This window comes from Periplaneta americana, chromosome 7 (genome assembly GCF_040183065.1).
Source record: "Periplaneta americana isolate PAMFEO1 chromosome 7, P.americana_PAMFEO1_priV1, whole genome shotgun sequence".
NCBI classification, from domain to species: Eukaryota; Metazoa; Arthropoda; class Insecta; order Blattodea; family Blattidae; genus Periplaneta; species Periplaneta americana.
This window is the reverse complement of record NC_091123.1, coordinates 147,455,134-147,482,765: the sequence shown is the minus strand read 5'-3', so window position 1 is coordinate 147,482,765 and position 27,632 is coordinate 147,455,134. Positions and strand designations below refer to the sequence as shown.

The 27,632-nt window shown below is 34.0% G+C and overlaps 1 protein-coding gene across 1 annotated transcript; it reads left to right on the top strand.

The window, feature by feature from the left end:
- Window positions 1-9,069: 9,069 nt before the first annotated feature.
- Window positions 9,070-25,423, top strand: LOC138703554 (uncharacterized). Its single transcript, XM_069831516.1, has 6 exons — window positions 9,070-9,269; window positions 9,361-9,432; window positions 14,766-14,859; window positions 14,934-15,029; window positions 19,177-19,360; window positions 21,921-25,423. Exons 1-6 carry the CDS (start codon window positions 9,215-9,217, stop codon window positions 22,104-22,106), a joined length of 687 nt encoding a protein of 228 aa, XP_069687617.1. The 5' UTR covers window positions 9,070-9,214; the 3' UTR covers window positions 22,107-25,423.
- The last annotated feature ends 2,209 nt before the right edge of the window (window positions 25,424-27,632 follow it).

Below are 27,632 nucleotides of genomic sequence, written 5' to 3'. Positions count from 1 at the left end.
ACGATCATCCAACCAGAATGGAGGTATCATGTGTCATGTGGTTAACGTGATGATCTCTCCCAGCCATTATAGCTGGCTTTCGCAACCGTATTTTGCCACCTATCGTAGCTCCCCAAGTGCATCACGATGCTGAGTGGACACCTGTCCCATACACTGGCCGAAATTTCATGAGAAAATTTCTTCCCCCATAAGGACTCGAACCAATGTGCATTCCATAATGTGAGTCCTGGGCAGGATCGCTTAGACCATGATGCCACGGCATGGGACACTAATTAATTATTAGTATTATTATTATATATTTATATTTATGGCGGCTGGATAGTTGAGTTAGTAGAGCAGCTGACTGCGGTCTGGGGTTCGATCCTGGATGAAGGCAGAATTTTCTCGTCTCCAAACTTCCAGAACGGACCCCAAGTTCTCTCAGTCTATCAAATTGAGTACCAAGTCTTTCCTGGGAGTAAAAGGCAGTTGGAGCACCTCATTCTAGTGCTGAGGTCTAGAAAGCATGGGGCTCTTATCTCCATGCACCCTAAATGGCTTCATGTCATGTAATGAGGTTGCCTTTTAGGCAGTTGAAACTAATGTATGGAATAAAAATATTCACTTAAAATTATATAGCATATACGTATGTCATAACCTCCCAAATAACTATCCAGTTGTAGATAGCTTGAATATTTCTCTTAAAACTGCTATTATTGAAAATTCTAATGCATGCTTTCCTGAAGTTAGTTATAAATACAAATTCTGCATGAGGAAAAGTTAAAGACTTTATCAGCAGTCAGAATGTTGAACTAATGTAATTTATAGCAACACAGATATTTCCATCTTTATCAATTATAATGTATGTCCAATCCTGATTTAACTTTAGCATTTTCAGATATTGCTGAAACAAATTATTTCTGAACATATAAAGAAATAAATTATTTCTGATCATGGTAGTGGCCATAGAATCATTATTAATACAATTCATCTTAAGAATAAACCAAAACAATGTATACCTACTGAACAGAGATGCTCTTGAAATTTAAAAAAAGCAAAGTGGAAAAAAAATATCAAGAAGCAGTTGAAGCAGAATGTGAAAATTTTTGAGTTCAGAGCTGAAAAATTATCCGACAGGAACTGCAGCAAAGTATTTACTGATATGCTTCTTATTCCTGTAAAGAAAACATATTCCTTAGAAAAATTCCAAAATACAAGTCCTTCTGGACTGAACATTTAACACAATTAAGAAAAGGCAGAATTGACACTAGAAAAGAAGCTAAAAAACTGAAGATACTGCACTGGTTTAAAAATGGAAGAAAAGTTGCAGTTTTTAAAAGGGAAATAATTTTGTCAAAAAGACAGTCACACAGACATTTTTAGAAAATATTGGGTACAGTACAAAAAACATAGTTCTAAAATATATCAATTCCTATCAAATGTAAAGAAGAACAATCAATTTAAAAAAGAACCAATTAAATTCAAGAACAAAGTATTATATAGTGATAAAAATATTGCTCCTGCTTTTACAAAACATTTGTTGAAATGTAGTTTAATATTGAAACGAGTAGAAATAAATTGGATGGGACACAGTAAACAAACAGTTCTTTCGTCTTCTTCAACAACAAAATAATCATATTTCCATTACTTTTGGAAGCAGTATTTCTTCATGGATTTAGATTTTGCCATGTTCCAGTTCTCTTCAAATTGCAGTACGCGTATTGTGTACCTGCCGCCGCTAGGATGAATGTTGATATAGGCGAGCGCAATTAGAACGCTAAGGCCACACTGGTAGAAAAGGTAGGTGGGGTAGAAGGGATACAAAGGCAGTCGCTCTGAGGAGCTACATTCTGCAGGTCTGTGCTATACAGTATATCCGAAACAAGTTTGATCTCTGCAACAAAACAATATTGCCAGACCATTTATTTATTGTTATCTTTTTTTGCCTTTACTTTACACTAGAACATGCTACGATTGTGAATTATTTACAGTATTATTATTATTATTATTATTATTATTATTATTATTATTATTATTATTATTATTATTATTATTTAGAATGTGACACAAATATATGCGTTTGCCAAAAGACACAATGATTTACAATTTTTTTTTTCACTGAACGAAGAAGATAATGAGTACTTGTATAAACAATGAAAATCACTTTATTATTATAGGATAAGCATCATTGTCATAAATACATTTGTTAGTAGAGGATCTAATTATACAAAACCATTCTTTTATTTCTCATCTTGCTAGCGGTACAGTACCTGTATCAACATGTTACGAAGATAATGACGAACATACAGGTCATGGATTTCAAGAATGCATGTTAGTAGCATGTTGTTTTTGCTCAGTACTTTGAAAGCAAGTGTACTAGATGATCATCGTTATCACCATCATAATAATCATCACTGGTTAGACCATTTGGTCTATTCTGTCTTCAAAAAGTTGATGAAGTGTAGACGTTAGAGTTTATTTTTCCAGCACTTCTGGGGTTCTTATAACTTTTATCCTGGTTGATTTGTACATCAGAAGATTATATGATAGACTGTCGGATTCAGTCTTTCTACATTGCTACTCCAGTTATTTCTGTAGTTCGTAATTTTCTATGCTTAGTTTGTGAGTGATGTCCTCATTCTTCTTTAGCTCCATCTGATAATGTATGTCCACTAATTGTTTATCTTAATATTCCATTTCTGTTTTTGATGATGTGGCCGTACTTCGAAACTATGTTTTATTGTTGGGAAGCTAATGTTTTTCAAAATTTTAATTTGGTTTCTGGTCTTATTTTCCAGAATCATGTTCTTTTCATTGTGCCTCTGAAATGTTGGAATTAGATCACTTTTTTATTGCTGTCTACGTGATTACAACTGAGGTAGTCAAAGGAATTTACATACTCTATAATTTCGTTATTTATTAGAATTTTAGTTCATGTAGAGAATATTTTTATTTATTTATTTATTTATTTATTCATTCATTCATTTATTTAAATACCTTATGCATAACTAAAATATGATGAATTTAAAATATGACAAAAGCAACAAGCTTCTACATGATTTCTGAAGATCAAACTTCACAAAATTTGTATTTCTTTGGTCAGTGGGAAAAGGCACATCAGTCAAAAAAAATAATTTTTTCAGGAGAGACTTTCTTTTTAATTTACTCTTAACTGAATATAAGTACAAATAATGAAATTCATGTATGTTGGTTAAGGTAAGACCCTTTTCAATTTAAAATACAAGAAATTTTATTATTTCAAAAATTAGAAAAAAATACTAGACTTAAGTGATTAGGTACGAAAGAATTGTGTGCCTTTTCCCACCGACCAAAGATTTGATACTGCAGAACATTTATATAATTGGGAATTTTTATGCCTCCAAGCCGTGTATTATGGAATGAAGCAGAAGAAATTGATGCAAGTGTTTTAATACTGAATGTTGATACTGATTACATAAATTCATTTAATATTTGGCATCACCTAGACACAAAATAAAGATGAACAAAATGAAGTTAATAATTTTAAGAATATTCAACAAATTGAAATTCAAAGATGTCACAGCAGATAGGCAAAATGGACGATGGCTAATGCCTCATGCCTAAAGGGGTCTAGTGCCCCATAAGGTTGCTATACAAAGAACAGTAAAATTAAAATCCGACAGAAAATTTGAAATATGAAGACATTAAATAAAAACTACTGTATTCAATTCCTCCTCTTTAAATTCAGAGTTAAATGTGGTGGTTGTTTTGTTGTTGTCGAATGCTTGCATTGGCATTGAAGCAATTAGTAATTTTTTCCTCCCCTAAGTAGCTTTCTGTTATAGATCCAGCAGGTAAGGCTTTGCAGGTTTTGAGATGATCTTTGTCATTTCTTCTACTTTGCCACATAGGGAACAGTTTGGGTTAGAGTGAACTCCTATTTTGTTTATATGTTTAACCAATAATCATGTTCTGTGATAAGTCTGAATCTTGCTACTGCAGTATGAGTATTAAAAGGTGTTTGAAGATGATTTCTGGTTGGTTAACAATATTCCAATTTTTGTCTTTGGCTTTGTTGTGTATTTCTTAATTATGTTTATCTTTGTACCGTATCTATTTTTAATTGTATTTTTATGGACATGAAGCATAATTTTTTTGTCCTATTTCGGGGTAGTTCAGCACCTTTCTTTGCAAGGAGATGTATAATAAAATTGTTGCATATATACACAGACGTTTTAAAGAATAGCAATACAGTTATTATTTGTGGTAATGAAGGGGGTGGGCTTGACAGTTAATCGAAAAAATCAGATAATCCGTACCATAAAATATTTTCATTACAGTTTTGTAATTCCTTCCGTGGTGCCATGTTTAACATGCTAGATAGTGGACCAAAAGTTCACTAATTTACGTCTGGTTGTCAATGATCGGTTTATAAGGGCCAAGGAAATTCCTTGTGATGTTTGTTTGAGGAAAGATAGGAATAGTAGAGGTCTCGTTTTGAAGATTTACATACTTTATACAGAGTGTTTCCGAGCTGGTGTTACAAACTTTCAGGGATGATGGGGAAGGGCACATGTATCAATCTGAGATAAGGAACCCTGGTCCGGAAATGACAGTCGAAAGTTATAAGCAAAAATAGTTGTGAGGAAATGGAATTTGGCACCACATGCCCTCCTTCTCTTAACCTTTGGAACAGTCGTGGAAGGATGGTATGGGCCGGATGTCTCCTATGTGGGTACTTGGCCCGATGCAATCTGTGAGCTTGTCTACTGTTCCCATTGGCTCATCCATATTCGAAAATCAGGTCTGCATATTCCGCTCTCGTGTTCTCCATTTCACTAGGACCGATCGACAGGACACTGCAACTTTTACACATACACTGCTGTTTACAGACGTGCATATCAGGACCAACTATGTCCGTTACACATTATGCTATCTGCATTGCTTTAGTGTAGTTTCCTGTCCCCACCCCTGAGACAGCGCACTGAATGGAATACTGTAAGTGGACAATGTAAACAACATCAGATGAATACAGTATGTGTAAGGTGTACAGAGGAATAAAATTATTCCATTTCCACACAACTATTTTTGCTTATAACTTTCGACTCAGTCATTTCCGGACTAGGGTTCCTTATCTCAAATTTGTACATGTACACTTCCCCATCATCTTTAAAAGTTTGTAATACTAGCCTGGAAACACTCTGTATAATTTATCTTTGTTTTTCATTAATCGTGCACAGTTTTGACATTAATCTCGTATTCTGATGCGAAATGAGCTGCGATTTCTCTTTTCCCAATGCTCCTAACTATTTATATTTTTATTTCGATACTTAGCAAAACACTTTTCACACCCGTGGAAGATATTTTACATAGAAGATATAAAGTACGGGCACTTGAACAATAGGACAAGGGCTGAATGCTGCACAGGTTTGCTATAAATTGTGCGGAAGTTCTTGGGACCATTCCTTTGGAAGCAGGTAATAACTATTTTACAAGTTGAGAAAAACACCTTCACGTAACTGTTCTTATTGCCAGCAGTAGTACTATGTAAGGGTAAAGACTTGTAATAATACACTCCAGAAAAAATAATAATGTAAGGTATAGTACTACACTTTTTCCGCAGCAAAGGAAGAAAGAAAAGAGCGAGAGAAAGATAGTTGGACAATAATCCACCCATCGGTTAATAGGGTGATGGATAATCGGGGTTCTACTGTAATTAATGTTCAGTTCTGAAAGACAATGGTGGTTTCATACAGTTATGATGGATGCCTGGAATGCAATGTGGGAAGGAAATTCTGATCATGTGTGTTGAAAAAAAAAAACAATAAAGAAATTATAGTTTAAGTTAATGAAGACCTTCTTTCAGACAACACCTATGTCATAAGCATGACTGTCTGGATTGCCAGCTTTTTTAAGATGAGTGAAATTATTAAAAGTTATGCTAACCGGTTATTTATTAGACCATTTATTGCTCCTACTACCTTCACTATTAAACCATACGACACATTAATATTTAATTACATTGTTGCTGAAATACGTCTGAATATAATTTAAAGTCGACAATTGAAAGATTAAAGTGAAGAGAGGGGGCTTCACCTTATCTTGCCCAGGACTTCACAGAATGTTGCAACATCAATGTCGGGACATGAACATTGTTTATGCACAGCAATAAGTAAAGCTGTGAAGAATTGTGAACTAAATATAATAATAATAATAATAATAATAATAATAATAATAATAATAATAATAATTAAATTCATGAATATGCGAGCTGCATTTTCAATATTTGTGTGAAGGGAGGGAGAAGAAAGATGAGCACAGGTTAACTTTAACTTGGATAGGCAATAACTCACCTCGTCCGTGTTGGCCTTGGTATGAGGATACATCATCTGTTTATTCCTTTAAAGAATTTCTTTTCACCATGTACTGTCGTTCAAATTCATTTCAATAAATACTGAACCCTGAATTACGTAATTCCTATGTAATATAAATCCATTGTTGAAGTTTTCTTTTCGGTTTCACTTAAGAAGTGATTGCTATCTTCGTAATGAAGAGTTTGAAATACATCTGAAATTAATTACAAATTAAAATTAAGAAAATGAGACAGCCCATTAAACAGGATATAAGTGGTCACCTTTGTGTGGAAGATGGTAATGTCTTAATTTGTAACAAACCAGTATCAGGTACTGTATTTATTTTTTTATGTTCACTTCGTGGTTTGTTGTGTTGCAAAAATACGTTTTTTATCTGTATTTATTAATTTTATTTATTAATTTAATTTATTTAATGTAATTTATTTAATTAATCCAATTTATTTATTTAATTTTATTTAATTAATTTATTTAATTTTATTTATTTAATTAATTCATTTATTTTATTTACTGAATTTAATTTAATTTAATTTATTTATTTAATTGATTTATTTATTTTTATTTTATTTTATTAATTAATTTTTTATTTATTTAATGTATTTAATTTATTTTATTTAATTAATTTTATTTATTTAATTTATTTATTTGTTTGTCTGTCTGTACTTAGGGTCATACCATGACTGTCTGTAGTTTATTGTACAGAATGCTTGCTGTTATATTGTGTCTATTGTGGTTCAATCCGACATCCACCTTTATTTAACTGAAAATTAGTTGTATTCAGTCGAAGAAAACCACGGACAAAATCTCGTCCACATTGATCAGCACTGGAGATCGAACCCATGACTTCCCGAATGTGAGTCCAGTGTGTTACCACTGAGCCATCTTGTTCGGTGAAAAACATTTCTTATCTACAAGCTGAAACTATAAATTGAATGTTATAGACAGCAGGCCTATGATGTCAAACTTCTGTATGACATAATTATTATGTCTCCAATCGAAAACTTATTCAGAAAGGAAATTACATAAAATCAATTAATAACTACTGCATACTGACATATTTATACATGCAATGGAAACATTAAAAAAGAGATAATTTTTCCTTAAAAAAAAAGTATATTTACGATATTTTCCTTACACCAGAAAACTTTGAACAAAAATGTTAGGGCTTAAAGATATCTGTGGATAAGTTATTACTCTGTAAAATTGAACCTAGCCACTACGAAAATAGAAAAAAAAACAGTATTTTTGTAATAGGTATTTAGACCTTAAAATGCAGTCAAATATCTCCCTCACCACAAATAATTTACAAACTGGGAAAAACAGTTCAAATAAAACAGTTCACTCTGTGTGATGAAGGATTACTTGCTTTTCATAGTTATTGTAAAGAGCACGTTTATAGTCATGAACAAATGGTCATAAATATTTCTACTCTTGAACTATTTGCTTTCATAATACTGTTGGTTGGTTGACAAGAAGTGTAATTCGTATCTCATTATAAATGATTCTTTCTTGTGTTTATCCATCCTAAATACCGATTTTAATAAATGGCAGTACAGTATTTCAAATTCTTTATTGCTCATAGACTTGTAAAATTCAGTATTAAGCACTGTCATTACTTTCTTATCAATATCAGTTTATATATCTAATACTTAGTGCTCATAATTAAATACAGTATTAAAATATGAATGTAATTAAACAATAATTAATAATGTGCTTAAAATTATGAATACAACTATAGGATAATTAATACAATGTTAAAAATATGTATATAACTTCAGAATAATTAATTAATACCATACAGTGTTCAAGAGTTATAAATACAACTGCAGACAATAATTATTTTATTATTGATCAACTTTCGGAAACTAGTCGCCAGGTAAATTCCTAAATATTAACACAGTAAAAAAATTGTAAAGTTAATCTGTGATATATAAGTGTTAAAAGTGTATACAGAAAAATGAAAAATTATTTTGTTATGAAAGAAAATAAACTGAATGTAATAACTCTTCTAGTCTGTATGGGCATTTTTCTAGCATGTATTTTTTTAATGTCCGATAAAAGTGTTATCCTGTTCAATCCTAAGGTATTTAAGTAATTTGTTATATAGCATTATTCCTATAGTAGGAGAGGTTTTTTCTGTTGTCATTGATGAAAGGGTACATTATGTTATGCAAATTACGTAATTCTACTGTACTTATATCTGTACACTTCATAAATAAAGTCAGGTGCCAGTATCATTCTTTCTGGGAATAGGAAAAATGTCTTTGTGTGCAGTTCAAACAAAAATGTAACTGCTTATCTTGGTGCGCACTAAATGATTTCGGAACAGCTATAGTGATCCACAGTAATGTGAACTTAAGCTGTTTGACTACAAATTTGGTGCACGGTAAAATACTAATTTTTTACTCACTCTGTATTTTATTTTTGGTCCAGGGAAAATACTCTTATTTTACTAATCAATTTATGGGACTACAGTGTTCATTTATGTATCTATGTATTTTGAATGATGGTTAAATAAGATAAACTGTAAACGGGAATATATTGTAAGTGTGATAAGAATCTGAATAATTTTGAGGTGAGTAATCATGTCATCAGAAAATCAGATTTTTGTGTGTTTATTAGTGTTATGGATGAGAGAGAAATGCTCGGGGGGGGGGGGGGGGGGAATAAAAATGTACAAGTATTTGCGGAGCACAAATTGACTGGGGATCAAATTCCAATTCGTTTAAAAGCCAGTCTCCCTCCGCCTAAGGTAGAAGCCATTCTTCACAGTGTGCCTGAAGATAAGGGAGCCTTGACGCCAGCTGCTGGCTTGAGGCTCTTATCTTATCTGGCCTACTCGCACCTGCCCGCTCGCCCACCCTGTGATATGGCAGTAGGCCACCATGGAGGTGCTGGTATTGGTGGTGTGGTGTTTTTCTATAGTGTTTGCGGAGAAAAGTAAGTTCCAAACACGCAGTTGCCATCAGTGAGTTGCAGACCAGCCTTGGAGTTAAGCGAGCTGACTTATGTCTTCTTTCTTTGTTTGCAGATTCTTGTAATATACAATGTAACCCTGGGGCTAAGCTTGATGAAGAATATTGCAACTGTGAAGTTTGTCCAGGTGTGTTCTTTGTGAAGTCAGAGTTTGATACTGAAGTAGGAAATGTCAATCACAATAAGAGATACGATCAGCAGATGAAATCTTATAAAGTGAAATGTGAAAGATATTACCCGTGTTGGTTTTAATAGACCTTTTAATGGTTGGAATTAAGATAGAGAAGACAATTAATTTATTTCCCTGTTTGTTAGGGACAAATTTTATATAGGCATTTGATATGAATCTACGTAAAGTTAATAACTATTATTTGATATGAAAACTGTGGCGAATGATTAGCTATTTATTATAGAAATAAAAAAGTATTATTATGCTGCAAAAAAATCGATTTTGAGACTTTTACGAAAGTACACTAAAACTCCCGAAAAGTGGTTTTTGGCATTGTGTTTGTCTCCCTATCTTTCTTAAACGGCTATTTTTCCTAAATTATAGAACGAATTTCCTTCATAGTATGTACGAATCAATTCAACTGGAATAGCGCACATGATGTTAAACTTTTTTTTTTTAATTAAAAAAAAATGCCGATTTATTCAAAATGGAAATGCCAATTTTTCTCTATTAATTTTCTTACAATAGATCATATTATGTAAATGAACTGATACTGTTGCGGACATTATTTCTACAAAAAAAATTATTTTGTCAGATAAATTTTATCTCCAATCGAAAACGTTTTCATAAAAAAATGTTAGAGTTTGAATCTGTCTTTACAACGATTTTTTAAAACAGCCATTCCTAAAAGTAGTAGATCTTTTAACACTAGGCAAGTATGTCAAAAATAACTACTATATATTGGCGTGCAAAATGTGCCATAGTTTTCTAGATGATGGTATCTAAATTGTATTTATTTCACTTTCCTTTGCAACCTAAGCAGTGACTTTATTCATAACTGTGAATTAAACATTTTTAACTTACTCTTTCCTTGATAACCAACACGTTGACAATAATGAAATCCATATAAGGCTATTACAAAGAAAAGGTCTATAATTTAAAATTAAATTTAGATACCAGTAATGAAATTCAGATTCCAGTAGGTCTAATTTATTTAACACGAGAATAAACATATTATATGCATGCATAAACATTATCACTCTCAGCTTTGCCTCAGGCGCTAAACATTCCACTTACGAATTAAATATATTTTTATTCTTATACTATAAATTACTATTAACACTAGTGCTAAAAGTATTTTTAACACTGACTTTCAACTGTTAATGCCGATTGTCAATTATTTCCCACCAGATGTCAAATGGGAACAATGACATTGATCAATAAAGCAGTTCAAACAATGGCTGGCTACTTTTAAAAATGACTTTGTTTGCTTAAGTAATGTAAACAAATTAAATAAATTGCTTGAACAACAATTTTATTGATAATTATATGAAATAATTAAGAATTAAATATAAAATGACACCCAGGTTTGATCCGAAAGGTTAGAAAAATGCTCTCCAAGATGGTAGCAAAGTGACATAAATTGTCACTCTTAATTGTTTCTGATCAGCATTCTGGCATCTAGGGATCCATTTAGCAGATAATTTTTTCGTACACAAATCATGATGTACGATGTGAAGGACATGTTCATAAACAATTTTCAAACTCTCATATATGTTCAGCCAAATTTGCCAGTCCTGCAAAATCATGTCAGGGACACCATCACAATTTTTCTGAAGTGATCACAGAAATAGGTCCTTCAACACAGTGTTCATCTGTGATCTCTGTTCTTTTTCTCTTAAATTTTCTTATCAGACCATCTTTAAAAAATGGATACTTTATCACTGACCAGTAGCTCACCTTTATCGAAGTTAAATTTTTTATTTTATATATTTTCTTTTTAAACATTCACAATATGGTTGGTTGGTTGCTAATGCTCTTGGAATTGGAGTATTTCTATTTTCCGTTTGGCCTCCCAGTAATGTGCGACTAGTTAGAACAACAGTTCCTCTGTTTTTTTTATACAAGCATTATACTCGAGTAGATGGTCTCTGTTCATCACTCAGGCTAGATCTTTATAAATTACGTAGGTTGGGGATTAAAGGGTAATTTTATGTTCGTGTTCAGTTAGTCAACGTGAATATGTTAGGAGAAATCCAGAAACGATTAGGGAAAACACGGGAATTTTACTGGAAGCAAGTAAAGCGATCGGTTTGGAAGTAAATCCCGAAAAGACAAAGTATATGATCATGTCTCGTGACCAGAATATTGTACGAAATGGAAATATAAAAATTGGAGATTTATCCTTCGAAGGGGTGGAAAAATTCAAATATCTTGGAGCAACAGTAACAAATATAAATGACACTCGGGAGGAAATTAAACGCAGAATAAATATGGGAAATGCCTGTTATTATTCGGTTGAGAAGCTTTTATCATCTAGTCTGCTGTCAAAAAATCTGAAAGTTAGAATTTATAAAACAGTTGTATTACCGATTGTTCTGTATGGTTGTGAAACTTGGACTCTCACTCTGAGAGGGGAACATAGGTTAAGGGTGTTTGAGAATAAGGTGCTTAGGAAAATATTCGGGGCTAAGAGGGATGAAGTTACAGGAGAATGGAGAAAGTTACACAACGCAGAACTGCACGCATTGTATTCTTCACCTGACATAATTAGGAACATTAAATCCAGACGTTTGCGATGGGCAGGGCATGTAGCACATATGGGCGAATCCAGAAATGCATATAGAGTGTTAGTTGGGAGACCGGAGGGAAAAAGACCTTTGGGGAGGCCGAGACGTAGATGGGAGGATAATATTAAAATGGATTTGAGGGAGGTGGGATATAATGATAGAGACTGGATTAATCTTGCACAGGATAGGGACCGATGGCGGGCTTATGTGAGGGCGACAATGAACCTTCGGGTTCCTTAAAAGCCATTTGTGAGTGAGTGTGAGTGAGTTCAGTCAAGCAGTCATGACTAGTTCTCAGCCTAAAAACAGGGACAGTACTGCCTCTTGGGTAGTCTGAGATGTTGATTTTTTTTTGTTCTAGTATGATTTTCCATTGTTTTTTTTTTACACTTTTTTCTTTACATTCTTGATTCCGAAGTAAACTTATTCTGGTAGTTTATATGTATTTTACATGAGTAGAATGGGAGTTTGGTTGAGCAGCTTTGTTTTATATTCGTTTTTTTTTTCTTGGTGCGAAATCTGCCATTTCATTTCTGCATTGCCACAGTGACATAGTACCGGTATTCATTGGAAATATATATCTTTTCTAAGACCTTGTAATATCCTTAATGAACTATGAATGTCATGTGCTGATGGGATATGATAATAATCCTTGAAGTGTTGATTTAGAGTCCTTTGAGAAGGAATTTATGTGGTTCAAGAGTTGTTTCAATGAAGTGTTGCTTGATTCCAGTTCTCCAACATAGTGAGTTGCCAATATGCCTAAAGAGAAGGAGAAATTGAATATTCCACTGTGAATCCCTGCTCCTGCATTACTGTACCTTCCTTGTCGATTATTATTAGTGAGCCATCAGTGTATTTCATAACCACGAATGTTGAGGATAACTGGTGTGGATTGTTTCTAAAGCTAGTATTTTGAGTGTGTCTGTATTTGCATCTCGTTATGACTATATGTTTTACAGAAGATTTTCTTTGTAATTGACTTCTGATTGTGATAGAATTAAAATTGGAAGTAAAAGATTTTAAAGTATTAGTAACTGTTGGAAGATTGTATGGTACTTTTCTTGTAGGGTGTAGGTTTTTGGAAAAAATTATTTTTTTGTTCGTCAGTTCCTTTCCTTGTTTCTGTAATTTCTCCTGCAAATTGAGCTTTTAGTCATTTAGGGTTTATAGTTAGATCTGTAAATAGTGGTTATCATTGAATGAATCCTGCTATAATGGCAAAAACTGCTCCTATTGATAGAACGTAGTGAAAGTGGGCCACTACATAATATGTGTCATGTAACACAATATCTGGTAATAATAATAATAATAATAATAATAATAATAATAATAATAATAATAATAATAATAATAATAATAATAATAATAATAAATAATAATAATAACAATAATAATAATAATAATAATAATAATAATAGTAATAATAGCAGCAGCAGCAGCATGGTATTCTCTATCTAGGATTCTATCCCTCTCCGTCATCAGAAATCTTAATTCGCTCCCTGCTTTCATTTTTCATTGCATAAATAACCATTGTAGGTTTCTATGATTTTTTTTTCTTATTGCCTAGCTTTTCTATATATAAGCTGCTAGATTGCTGACCTTCTTTATCCAGTATAGTGTACGTCTTTTTCATAATGATCAATGTTATTATTTGGCAAATGAAGGTCTATTTTTTCAGTTGTGAACCAAAGGATTTGTTGAAAATATTAAAGTCATTACATACTATATATATTTACACGTCACTGACACAAAATACTTCTGTAATAATAATATCTTATGAACCTAAATTGCTTTCTTTTGCAAAATAATATCCTTTTCTTGTCAATTCCGCAATTGAATTTTAATAGTATTTGATCGAATAATTGTATATTGTATAGCGTGTTGCACTTGGTTTGGGTATGAAGTCCTATATATGGCTTTTAGTTTAGCAAGTTATTCATTTGTGTACACAAAGACACTTCTTTCACATGAATCGCATTTGACATATCAGTTTCAGTCTGCAACTTTTTCGCTTGCAAAATGAATATTTGTGAGAATTGGTGATTGTGATACCAGTATTCATCTGTCAGCTCTTCATTGTTCGTTACAAATCTGGGGATGGGCTGCATAGATTATAAACTAAAAGGATTCGTGTAAATGATATGAAATAAAGTAAGAAAACTGGCAACTTGTTTCCTTGCACTTGACGTGCTCTTGCCCACAACTTCCTGCTAGTGACGACGTAACAGTCATTAGTTATCGGTACTGATTATCATTTTACAAACTGGTTTAATATTTGACAGGATATCAAAATGTTGCTGTGGGAAAATACACTACTGATACTAAATGTGCCTTCTCCCTTGTAAGTAATCGTAATTTAGTGTCTAACATAGCTGTTATATGCTACCCAAACATTTTTCAGTTGTGTCTGCCTTCATGACTGATGAAATGGGACCACATGTCCTGTTTTCCAATACATAATACGATATATATTAATACGGAAATTTAGGAAGGTTGGATTCGGAAGTTAGTTTATTAGGAAATTTGGTTGTTAGGAAAGTGTTTTAGGGAAAGTAATTTAAGAAATTTTAATTCGAAAATTGCAGTTAGGAAAAACACGTTTTTTGAAAATTGTATTAAGAATTATGATAAGGAATGTGCCAAGCTGCCAATTGAGACTCATGACTCTCAGAGTTCTCGGGCATATAATTTGAGAACCCATCATTGTGTGTTATGCAGGACTAAACAAGCCATGTGATGGCTGCTGCTACCCACCTGAACAGATGAGCTGTGACCAGACCAGCGGGAGGTGTGTGTGCATCGCTAACTGCAAGTGAGTTCCATGTGAATGTGCGAGTCTCTTCATATCATATCAGTGTGCTACTTCACATGATTGTTGTTTTGCAGTGACTCTTTTGTAATGGCAGCCCAAGTGGCTCTGGGAGCAGCTCTCGCCATTGCTTTCCTGGCTCTTGTGGCCCTCTTCTGGAAGACCTGCCCTCGGTGAGTATGGACCTTTATCTCAGAATAAAATTGTCAGCTAGCCTTTACTATTAGCCAGCAGAAAAATTTTCGTTTCAGTTCACATTATAGTTTTTTTTTTTTAATTGTTAGTTGCTGTGCTGTTTTAATAAACAGCACTGAAATTTTCGCATTGATACTGTGCATGTACGTAGGTATCGTATCCTCTGAACTTATTGTTGTATTGTTGATACATACAAGGGGGATCCAGGAAATAACGACCGTTCGGGCATACCCGCCATGCAGCTGACTCCCCTTCCTTGTTTGAAGGTCAACTGGCTTCCTTAACATGTGTTCTCATAATGTTGTGAGTACTGGTTGCAACAAGTCGCCATTGTGCATTTTGTGTTACTTCAAAATGAACGACGTGATTGATAATCCTGCCGACTGTGAGGTGAGAAGTGTGATTCGATTTTTGAATGCCCGACATTTGAAACCTGCAGAAATTTACCGACAATTGAAAGAAGTGTATGGTGATACTGTAATGAATGAAAGAAATGTGAGAAAATGGTGCGAAATGTTCAACAATGGGCGAACAAATGTCCATGATGAAATTCGATCCGGACGCCCATCACTCATCACAGAAGACCTGAAGACTAAAGTGAACGACAGAATCTTGCAAGACAGGCGCACATCACTCGACGAATTGCTGAAAGACTTTCTGGGTGGTACGCGTTTTGGAAGTGATGAAGAGTTGAAGAAGACAGTGAACACCTGGCTTAATGAACTGGCGGCAGAGGAGTATAACGGGGAATTCTAAAGCTAGTGAACAGATACGACAAATGTTTAAATGTAGGTGGTGATTAAGTAGAGAAGTAAAGGAAGCTTCAGTTATGTAACAGACTTTTTTTTTTCAAATAAATATATTTTTTTTAATTATTACAACAAAACGGTCGTTATTTCCTGGACCCCCCCTCGTAATATAGTGAAGACTTGCTAAAATGGTTCTCACAACTGAGGAAGAAGTGTTTATTGTAGAGTATTATTTCCGTTCATATGGGCTAGGACACGCAAATGGTCCTAGTTTGAAACAAGTTTCAGATGAGTTTCGTGATAAGTTTCACAAAGCTCCTCTGGGTAACGCGGTTTTGTTACAAGTTGTTGATAAGTTTCGCCGTACAGGAAGTGACCTCACTCGAAGAAAAGGCTGCACAGATCAGCCTGTTACTGTGACAAATAATGATACTCATGTGTGGCTCCTGACCCAGGTGTTACAGTCTCCAAAAAGAAGGGATCTGCGAAGAATTTGTCGTGCACGAAACATCGAATATTATCCTAAGTTTTGTAATGTGTTCTTGGGTTCTCAGACTTGTGTGAGGGTCTGCATTGTCAGCTGGAAAAACATTTCTGCTGGATTCTTGCCAGGCCAGTCTTGAGCTTGTTCAAGGCGTTGATGTACACATCTGAGTTAATGGTTGCTCTTCTTGGTATCACATCCACAAGAACGACTCCTTCACAATCCCAAGAGAGAGTAACCATGATTTTTTCTGCAAGGGGGGCTGTCTTGAATTTCTTATTTCTGAACGATTGAAGATAATGCCACTTCACTGGCTGCCTTTTTGTCTCCTGCTCAAAATGATGCACCAAAATTTCGCCACTTAACAATCCAGGACAAAAAGGCCTCCCCTTCGGCTTCAAAGCACTCTAAGAATTCAGAATGGCTTCCCTCTGCAACTTGTGGTCTATGGTGAGATTTTGTGAAATCCAATTTGTACAGACTTTGGAATATCAGAGAACCTCACTAATGGAATGAAGACTTCCAATGCTTTCTAACAGCTGTAGGGCCATTTGTTGTGTTGTGATGTGTCAATCCACACAGATACTGACATCTGCACGATTAATAATGTCTGGAATGTTGGCTATGGTGGGGCGTGCAGTACGCAGCTCGATTTCTGCACTTCTGACGCCTGAACTCTCTGAATACCCTACCCAGTAGTGTTCCTATCAACTGCACGACTCCATACACTGCACACAAACATTTATGGATGTTCACCACACTTTCGTTTTCGAGAACGAAAAATTAAATTACTGCTTGCTGCTTGCATCTCGGTATATGCATGAAAGAAACATCAGATTTAAAACCCTCAAAAGTGCACAGACAGCATATTATGCAAAAACCATATTTTTGTTACTGAGGCTGCTGAAACGGTATATCTTTGCAAAAGTCTTGAAATCAATTTTTGTATTAGAATAGTAGGCTACTTTTTCTTCATAAGGTGTATAATGAGAAATAAAATTAAAATTTACGACCAAAAGTTATTAAAGATTTGAATGGAAATTTATTCTGTAATAGTGGGGATTTACATTAAGCATGTAAAATTCAGAACCTTTGCTTGTAGGGGTGTTTCATGTGAATAACAGTCGGACTGCTTGTTTCTGGTATTCTAGATAACATGTACGTGGTTTTCACGACCGACATATTGTTGAACAGTAAACTTTTTATCTGCTGCAACTTTCACTTGTCATGTTTTAAGAGAAAGTATTTGACCATCAGTAAAAAAAAAAAATTGCTGAGTTCTAAAACAATCTGCCTTACATGACTCTCTGTAGATGGATTATCTTCAGGCATGATAAATATACATATAAATATATAAAACTTTTGTAAAAATCAAAACTTTAAAAGTGTTAACAATATTGAAAAAGGTAATATACCTTATTGACAAACGGTACACTCATAGTGAATGAACAAGAATAAATTAAATACTCACTTTACAAAAGGAAATTGAAATATACTTACATGTATAGAAAAACTTTTAAGAACCAAACTACTGAATTCCACTGAATATAAACATTGATGTGATTCTTAGAAAATAATAGCTATTCCATCCTATTGGGCTTATCGCTCTGGAAATGATGAATTACCAATTGCAAAGTTCATTTTGAAGACGTCATTATCATCTTCTCTGTTTAGCAATGGGATGAAAAATGTTTTGTTTGGTTATTTACAGTTCTAGCAAGCATTGATAATATCATACGTAGGTAAATACTTGAAGATAAGTAATAATGGAGCAAAATAAAGAAAAAACGAAAAGTAAACAGTGCCATAAATGACTTGCTGTAAGTGGATTAACTTCAGGTATGGTAAATCGTACATGCATAGTGCAAGAACAAATGACGAAAGTATGAAGTAAAAGGCAGAAAAAAATTACAAAAATACTTCATACATTACGAAAAAGAGATTGGAATGAAATCTAATCAGCATAGATGAAATTTCTGAGAATCATCAAGGAACTAATAAATTAGATCAAATTGGAAATGAAGATATTCATAACGAGATGGACATATTTTCCCTTCAAGAAAAACTCACCGAATATATAGACAGATGGAATGCCCACGTTTTAAAGATTCCAATATCTTGCATTCCAGGACAAGCGTGTGAATACAAAGCCGCAGAAAGACGAAACCTTGAATGATAAAAAAATGGAAAGAGTCCATTTCAGCTATAATAATAACAGGAGTTTATCCTATACCATGAAGTGATGATGATGATGATGATGATGATGATGAGTATGATTATGGTAAATTGGTTATTTCGTCTAGTTATCAGTCAACTTCTCGTCTCTTTCTGTATTCACTTATAAACAATTGTATGAATTTTCGTTTCTGGCATCTTTTGTGCACTACATGTTTATTTGTGGATTTTTATAAATATTCAATAATATCGGAAATATCCAGTTCTTTATATGACTCTTATTTTTATTTCGTTTAATATGATGCGATTTTCTTATTTTCACATGCGAAACGTCTATATTCGACCTGCTAGAGAGAAAAATTGTGACGTTTTCATATGAAAGGTTTACCCTTACGTCAGTGATGGCACCATGGAAACAAGTGTAAGATGAACTTCGTGCCTCGCGTCCTACGTAGTCTGCCTCACTCCATTCTCTATTTAATATACCTTGTCTGTCTTGCTTCGTTATCTAATTATTATTGGATAAGGTGTACTTAATCCTTGAATCCAACCTAACCTAACCTAAAAATTATATATCAAGAATAAAGATGTTTCGCGCAATCCAAGGGTTTCATAAATCCAATGTCACATTTTTACTTTCTGCTTATCACTGCTTTAATAAAATAATTATGTTACCTAATGCACTAATCCCATTTTGAGGTTTTACTCTGTGCACAGTCGCAATGCATCCAACAATGGACACTCGTCGTCACTGATACGAGAGCGAGAGAGCAGCCTCACATCCATGCAGAGATTTATCATGCAACGACTGCGAGACAGGCCACCACGGTATGAAGACAACAACCAGATCCGCCTAGAGAAGCCACCACCCTACCAGGAAACTGCTGGCACAGAATCACAGGTTCATACTTTTAGGCTTAGACCTCTAGAAAAATAGCTCCTGTAAAGGTGGGAAAGAGAAAGTTTTGGAATCCGAATGCATATCCTGTTGAAATGTTTTGTTTACATTACCATGACAGTTATCATTTTCACGTGCTTGTCTCACCTTGCTGAGGAAGGCTGTGGTGTGCTGTTGCCTTTGCAATCCTTGAAAAAACTTGATCCTACTTTGCTATCAATAACTTTCTGCTTTGAAATTGAAAATGTTAATGTTAAAATCTTTTTCTACTGAAAGCCACTCTTATCCCTCGGCATTTTTTCTAGTCTGCGTCATGTTTTAAGCTGGAGCGGATTGTCGTAAAGTTTTCATTTCCAGTTCCTCCATGGAATGTAAACTAAAGGGTTTTAACATGAAACTGGACACTGAATCATAGAAATGCATTAGTTAAGTTACTGTCGGGTTTAAACACACAGCAACAATAACAATACCATTTCCTTATCATCACCACAAAGTTTGCAAGCTCACTGCAACCAGCATTTGCAATGGAGATCTTAACTGCTCGAGTTGTGAGAGAGATAGACTAGATGCGCGAGCGCGAAAAACAAAAATTCTGAATAATTTCGAGGGAAAAATTGTTCCGGGGCCGGGTATCGAACCCGGGACCTTTGGTTAAACGTACCAACACTCTCCCAACTGAGCTACCCGGGAACTCTACCTGACACCGATCCAATTTTTCCCTCTATATCCACAGACATCAAAGTGGGCTGACAACCGTCAAGCAACCAACATTGAGTGCACACTAACTCTGTGCGACTTAAATTGTGGTTTTCTGTTACGTACAGTGACGTGTATTATGCAAATCAAGCTTTCAGGTATAACTCCGTGTAAAGTTAATTTGAATAATTTTCGATACCCGGCCCTGGAACAATTTTTCCCTCGAAATTATTCAAATTAACTTTACAGGGAGTTATACCTGAAAGCTTGATTTGAACAAAAATTCTGATTTTGTGCTTGCTTGGTGGCAGAGCAATTGCCATACCTCGCTGCACTGAACATAGGCTATGCAGTGCCGCTTTTGAATTTAGAGAGCTTTGAACGAATCGCTGCTCAGAAAGAATTAATTGAAATGCTATTGGGAGAAGTAACAATTCAATTTCGATTCAATAAAATGGGTATAATAAAGGTATATTATCAGGCAGTACACCTTACTTGACGATATGTGTCAGAAGAAGAACAATTGTTTGTATATGTTTGAAGTCTGACTAGTGTAATATGTAGCTAGTGGGCGATGTATTCAATGGAGGGGGAAAGAAACTGGCCACCCTACCCCATTATCTCCTGGCCTAGTTGCCTCATAAGTAGTGCCTTCGTGGTATCACTTGTGGGGTTCAGACCTGTCTTCGGACAGTTGACTAAACAACAACAATAAAGGTGTTAGTGAAAGTAGTGGTAGTGAAAACCTACAACTAGACCAGAAACTGCCATTGATATAATGCGATACCAATATTAGATGTACAATGAAGTGTCAAGTGGTTTCAGTTGAATGGAAGTATTTGTAATGCAGATTGGGATAAGGAGTGATGAATTCTTGAAGCGAACCAAGGAGAAAAGTTCTTTGGCATTTTGTTTCTTTGTTTGTGGCTTTAGAGAAAAGAAAATTCTTTAAACAAACTTTGATATTCCATATCAGGAAAACTATTTATTTTTATAATGTAATTTGTACCAATAAAAAGTTCTTATGATGTTTTGTCTCTAAAATGTACAGTAGTGGCAAAAAAAAAAAAAAAAAAAAAAAAAAAACCGGCCCCTGTAGGTGATTTCAGAGCCTTGTTCACTCACTCAAGAGCATGATAGACTGGTAACTAAGACTTTCGTGGTTCGAACCCTGCCTGGAAAGGAAACTTTTTTTTGTTCCTTATTCAAATTTATTCCCAATACTTTTCGATTGCAGCGATATTTTACTACTTAATTAACTTATTATTCCCAGAACATGAATTTTACCAGCAATCGAAAAGTATTGGGAATAAATTTGAATAAAGAACAAAAAAAAAGTTTCCTTCCCAGGCAGGATTCGAACCACGAAAGTCTTAGTTACCAGTCTATCGTCCTCTGGAGTGAACAAGGCTCTGAAATCAGCTACAAGTGTCAGTCCGGTTTTTTTTTTGCCACTACTGTACATCTTAGAAACTGTCTGCAATTCATAATTAAGAAGTTTACTTATCACAGTCATCACATTAAGGAACTTTAATATCAGTGAAAGAGCTGTAACAGGGCATTCTCTAATCAGTCAAGTTGTATGAAGTGATGATTATAATTACATATTGTTTACAATGTGTTAGATGTGTTGAGAATTGTGAAGTAAAGTGCATTGTTTGTAGTGTTTCACCAGTGTTCATTAATTTTATTCTGTTAAAATTAGAATATCCGAAAAATGATGGCTGTTAGAGGGATTTTAGTTATGCTATTTTAATAATAATCACGTGCGTTATTATTCTTATAAATAAATGCATGAAGTCTTATTCTACTCTGTATAATATGTTACAAATGAATTCGTGTACTAAGATAAGTTCTTGCATTGCAGTTACCTGGCACATGGGGGACGGAACCACCAGAATACTCGGAGGTGATTGGTGAAACGACCAGTAATAACAATAAGTCAGATCCGCCACGGAATGAAGAATGTCGAAGTGGAGCAGAAAACCCTGGATTTTCACTACAGGACGAAGCACCCCAGTCGCGACACACAGAAACTGAGTTGCATATGTGATGTGAGATGTCAGAATGTGAGTGAGTGGGTGAGTGAGTGAGTGAGTGAGTGAGTGAGTGAGTGAGTGAGTGAGTGAGTGAGTGAGTGACAATATACTTTTATATTCTTTGTTTTTAATGCTCTGCATTGTCTTCCTGTTTGTGAAATCGCCAGACTTCGTGCCATCTGTCTTCTTCATCCTATAGAGTTGTAAAAATATATTTGTTTTGTATGAGCAATATGTAGTTTGACGTTGTGATCATATGATTTTTCTATTTTTACTAAATCATATACTTTTTTTTTTACTTGTTCATCTGTGCTCATTTCTGTGCTCTTTGGATTGAAGTTGAATGAAAACTGGAACACTCATTTGTTTAACGTTACCACCTTATATGAGATCTGCATTTTTCGTTTTATTTTTTGTTAAAATCAGCATTAATTTTTTTAGGTTTTCGGTAGTACTGTGATTACGATTCAAAGATCCTTCACATTACGATAACTATTTAACAATGAAATCGTAAGTTTAATGTTTCACTAACATTTTCACATTTATATATTGTTAATTATTGCATTAAGAGATAAAGGAATGGTTTCTGATATCTAGCATTCTCACTGGCTATAAATATACAATGCAATCCTTGCATAAGAAAGATACAGTAATAGATTATCAAGAAATAAAACTTGGCTTGTTGTTCGAATTATTCTTTCCTTATTTAAATTCCACTTTATGAACACTGATTTTTCGTCATAAAGCCCCATTCTTCTGAAAATTCGCGCTGTGGGCCAAAATTACCAGTATTTCACAATTTTTAAAATGCAGCATTAGACATATTCAACAAACATATCTCTCAGGAACTTCTCTAGTCGCTTAGAATAGACACTTAAAAAATAGTAGATTTTATTGAATAATTTCAAGGGAAAAATTATTCCAGGGCCGGGTATCGAACCCGGGACCTTTGGCTGAGCGCGCCAACGCTCTACCTATTGATACTCGGCCCTGAAATAATTTTTCTCTTGAAATTATTCAAGCCAGCTTTACAAGAAGCTATATGTGAAAAGCCAAATTTGTATAAGTCGATTTTATTGTTTGCGAAAAATGCAGGTCCTTGTAATGCCGTTTTGAATAATATAACATGATCATAAGAACTTCGTTAACTTATTATGGGGTATTGCAGTCTTAAACCATTAACAGTTTTCATTAGTTGTTATTTTGATTAGTCTACCATCCAGCATACAGTGCAGCATTGATATAATTGGATACTTATCAGCGATAATTGGATACTTATCAATAGAAAGGTGCAAAGTGCCAAATTTGTTATTTAATAATAAATAACTTTCGCTCTTGAACAATTTTAAGAATATATTTTTTAGAATTGAATTGATAGTATTTATGACAACTTTTCACCAATCTTTATCAATAGTTTGATGATACTACTAAAATTAACATACTGAGAGACAAACAAACTTCACAATTTATGAAAGGTGTTAAGTCCTATAAACATTTCGTAGGTACTATGATCCATTTAGTATCCACAGATCTGTTAATTTCTGCAAATACTTCCATTGGAAGCAAATCACCCTCACCACTTGGAACTGAATATCACCGACTTTCATGATGATTATCATACATTCTTTGTTGAGGTCGTTGTACTGGTATGACAATAATGAAACCCAACCAGTGTTGAATAATCTTTATCATATAACTTAGAAAATAAAGCTATTTTCTACTCAGGTGTTAATTTACTGCATTTTATTCTGCATTTTCATGCCACTTACAATGAAGAAAAACATATTAATTTAATGATATTTCCCCAATTTTCTAGATGTTTAACACTAGGAATTGAAAAGTTTAAAACAAACCAGCTGTATCATCTAGAGGTAATACATTATATTTCTATGTGATTCATGTCCTACGTCTTATGTTTTATATAAGATTTACCTATGCTGATCTTCCTGTTTGCAGAAAACACCATGGTATATAATCAATAATGCCTTTTGCCATAACTTCACTATTAATACGACAAATAAACAGTGGAGGGAAATTAAAACGAATGGCGCATTGCACCTTTTTATGAGAGAGCCCTGATAACTTAGCACCACTGCCATCTTTTGGTGGTCTTAATAACACTCTACCATCTTCTGTGGACCTAGCCCTGTTGATATATAATGCCCCTTGGCAATTTTCACCGTTCTAGCAAAATGTCACATTTTTTTTTTTAAATTTTGGTACTTAGCACCTTTCTACTGTTAAGTATCCAATTTACTAATCATTGTCTTTGCTTGTTCATGTACTGGTAGGTCTACTTTTCTCCTGGATTATTAACATTCACACAATCTCAAACATCCAGTAACGCTCCCGAGGATTTCGTTTCTTAGACCTACTGTCTTTATTACATAGGCATCTACAAAGTCTGTTAAAAAAGAATTCGACTTAATTTTTTTCTGTGGAAAGAAATGAAGCATTTGAGGAATCCTTCAGTATGGGTAGTGTGGAGAGATGATATTTTTTGTAATATATAATATTGTTCAAAGTTATATAACTCATAAGACCTAGCTTTGAGAAACTGTACGAGTCCTTGAGTAGAAAATTCAAAGAACATGACTTTAACTCGAAATTTATTTTTATGTGCACAACAAAAAACAAGAAAATTACTAGTGTAATTTATCGTACACGAAAATGGGTACAACTTCACATGATTTCTTTTTAAACTGTTGTTGGCCAATCTCTAAAGATTTAGATTTTGTGTACTAGTATATTCTTTATTCAGAAATGAATGTAGGTATTATATGAAATCAATTTAATGAAATTCTGTGGTTTATTTAGAAATAATGAACTGATTTACTGATAGTGCATGCCCATTCAAAATTAATACTAATAACCACTAGGAAGAATCAATAAGGAAAGTACAAATTGTAACAATTGATTATACATCCAAGTGTCATCTGAATTCTTAACTTGCTTTAACTGATGAAAATATCTAGTAATTTCCAAGGAAAAGTCGCTCACCTTCTCTTATCAAACCTATCCTGAACTAAGTTAGTTCTAGTTTCGTTTGGTTCAAATTAGGTTGGGTCAGGAAGGGAGAACGGTATTTCCTTGGAAATCATTGTGTCCATGAGAAGAGGTCCAGTTAAAAAAATGAAAGTTATAATATTGTATCATGCAATATACTAAGTGAAAGTTAAAATATTCAGTCTTTCACATTACCTTATATATTGATTGGTCTGTCCATTATTACTATTAGGATCAGGACAACTTAATTAAATTTAAAGTTTTATAATTTGATATGTAATGATATTCGAATTAAAGAAACCAATAAAGATATCTTAATACTAAAGTAGCAGTGACGTAATATAAGATAGTAATTAATTAATGAAGGGCATGCAATGTATTTTATTTTCATAATATGAAGTACCGGTAAAATTTCAAAAATAGTCCCACCTAACAATAAATTGTTATTATAGTTCACTAAAGTTTATCGCATATGTCTGCTGTCACCTTAATATTGCAGAATTCGTGATTACAAATTAAAGAAGTGCTCACACAGATCTGTATCCTGCCCTCGATGCCAAGATATTACTGAGAGAGGCTGCACAGTATGACTAATTTAATACACAACTTTGGCGCCAAGTGGAGATAGCATCATTGGCATGGTCACACAATTTACATAGATTCATGCCCTCCTAACTATTAATAACATTAGCACTCAGCTGTGACTCATAGTGTTGTTACAGTAAGCATTTGAATTTCTGTCGTTGTTTTGTTTCAACATGGATCCCGAAACAGGTACCCATATTCGGTGTGGGGAAAGACTTAGTCTACTTAAAAAAAATTGAATTAAATGAAGCAGTGCATGCCTAAGCTGTTCTATCTCCCTGTCTCACTGGGTATCACTATGTTTCGCCACAATACAAAATAACTTGTTTCATCTGGATGAATGCCGCAATGTCAACAAGATGGCAAGCACTGTGATTGGTTCATACATAGTTGCTTTTTTCCATTTATATATTGTCGCTTAGAAACAATACCACAAATAAAATTCTATGCAGTGCAAGAATAAAATCTTTATCTGATCTTACTTTTACTGCAGTGTTATACAGTTTCGCCTGCATAAATTAGGTTCAGTTGTATAATATTCATTATTTATAGCCACGTACCTTGCCTTAGGTAGCTTTGAAATTAATCTGTTTCTGTTATTACAGAATGAAAATCCGAGCTCTACAATAAGCCCACAGTGGCATTTTATCTTCTTCAGTGATGCTGCATCAACAAGGCAAACCTCAATAATGTTTCCTTCAAATATGAAATAAAATGTAATCACAAAAAAGCTTGCATTCTAATATCACATGGAATTGCCAACTCATATTTTAATAGAATCCATTACCTACCATACACTTGCTGTGTAGTTTCGTGGCATTTCTAAAATCAGACAAGGCGATAATAATATGCTAAGCCAAGGGTTCCCAATTTTTTTCATTTTGCGGCACACTTGATTGGAGGCCAAATTTTCTGGGAACACTAGTTTAAAGGTCGTTATATCAGACCAGCAATTGGCATTGATGAACTGTCGTTGTCTGAGATTTATATTAAATTTAAGTTTGAATTTAAATTATTAATGTCAAGTTGCAGTTGACAGAAACTTAATTTATTTCCTTATTACAAAATACAAAACAAACAAAAAGTTTAAGTACTTTATAAAGAAATGTTCCATCAATGTGACACTTGGGATTGATGTAGCTTTCAAATCTTGTCAATCCTGGGTCGAATGTTTGAAGATGCAACTCGTAGATTGACTTCAAAGTTAGACAGAAGAATCCTGCAACTTGATTTTATATCATTCATTGCCGAAAATGTCTGCTCACACAAGTAAGATGTTGAGAATGGCAACAACATTGCAGTAACTTTCATTGATTTAGATGGGTAATGTTCTGTAATGTTTAGCCAGAAAGAATCCATATGATGCTTCATTGGCTGGTCGTGATAATATCTTTGAAAAATATTGGAGTGCAAGAGGTCAAATGACTTTATTGTCAAACGCCTGGCATTAGAAAACAACAACAGAATCCATATGATTAATAAAATTGGTCTCAGTGCCAGTGTAGAATCGCAACACAAATCAGTTAGTTCTTCTCTTTCTACTACCATCAAATCCAAATCTTCAACTCTATCGGCAAAATTAAATGGCATCATAATCCAGTCGAGGTTTGTTGTGGACAGCGATGGAAAATAGTTTTGAATTTTTCTTCCAGATTCACAATATGCTCGACAATCAATTATTTCAACTCTTCAACTTCATTTCCTGAAACCATATTCTGCAATGTAGGGAAGATCGATAGATCTCCTTTCGAAATAGAGTACTTCCAAGAACTGACCTTTAATTTTGTTTGTCGAGGTAATTATATTCTCTTGGCGTCCTTGTAGTGACAAGTTTAGGTCGTTCAGTTTTTTTAATACGTCTGCAAGATAAGCCAGTTTAAAACACCAGCTTTCGTCACTCAAGAATGCAACAAATAAAAGGTGACCCTCCTAAAAAAATGCACATAACT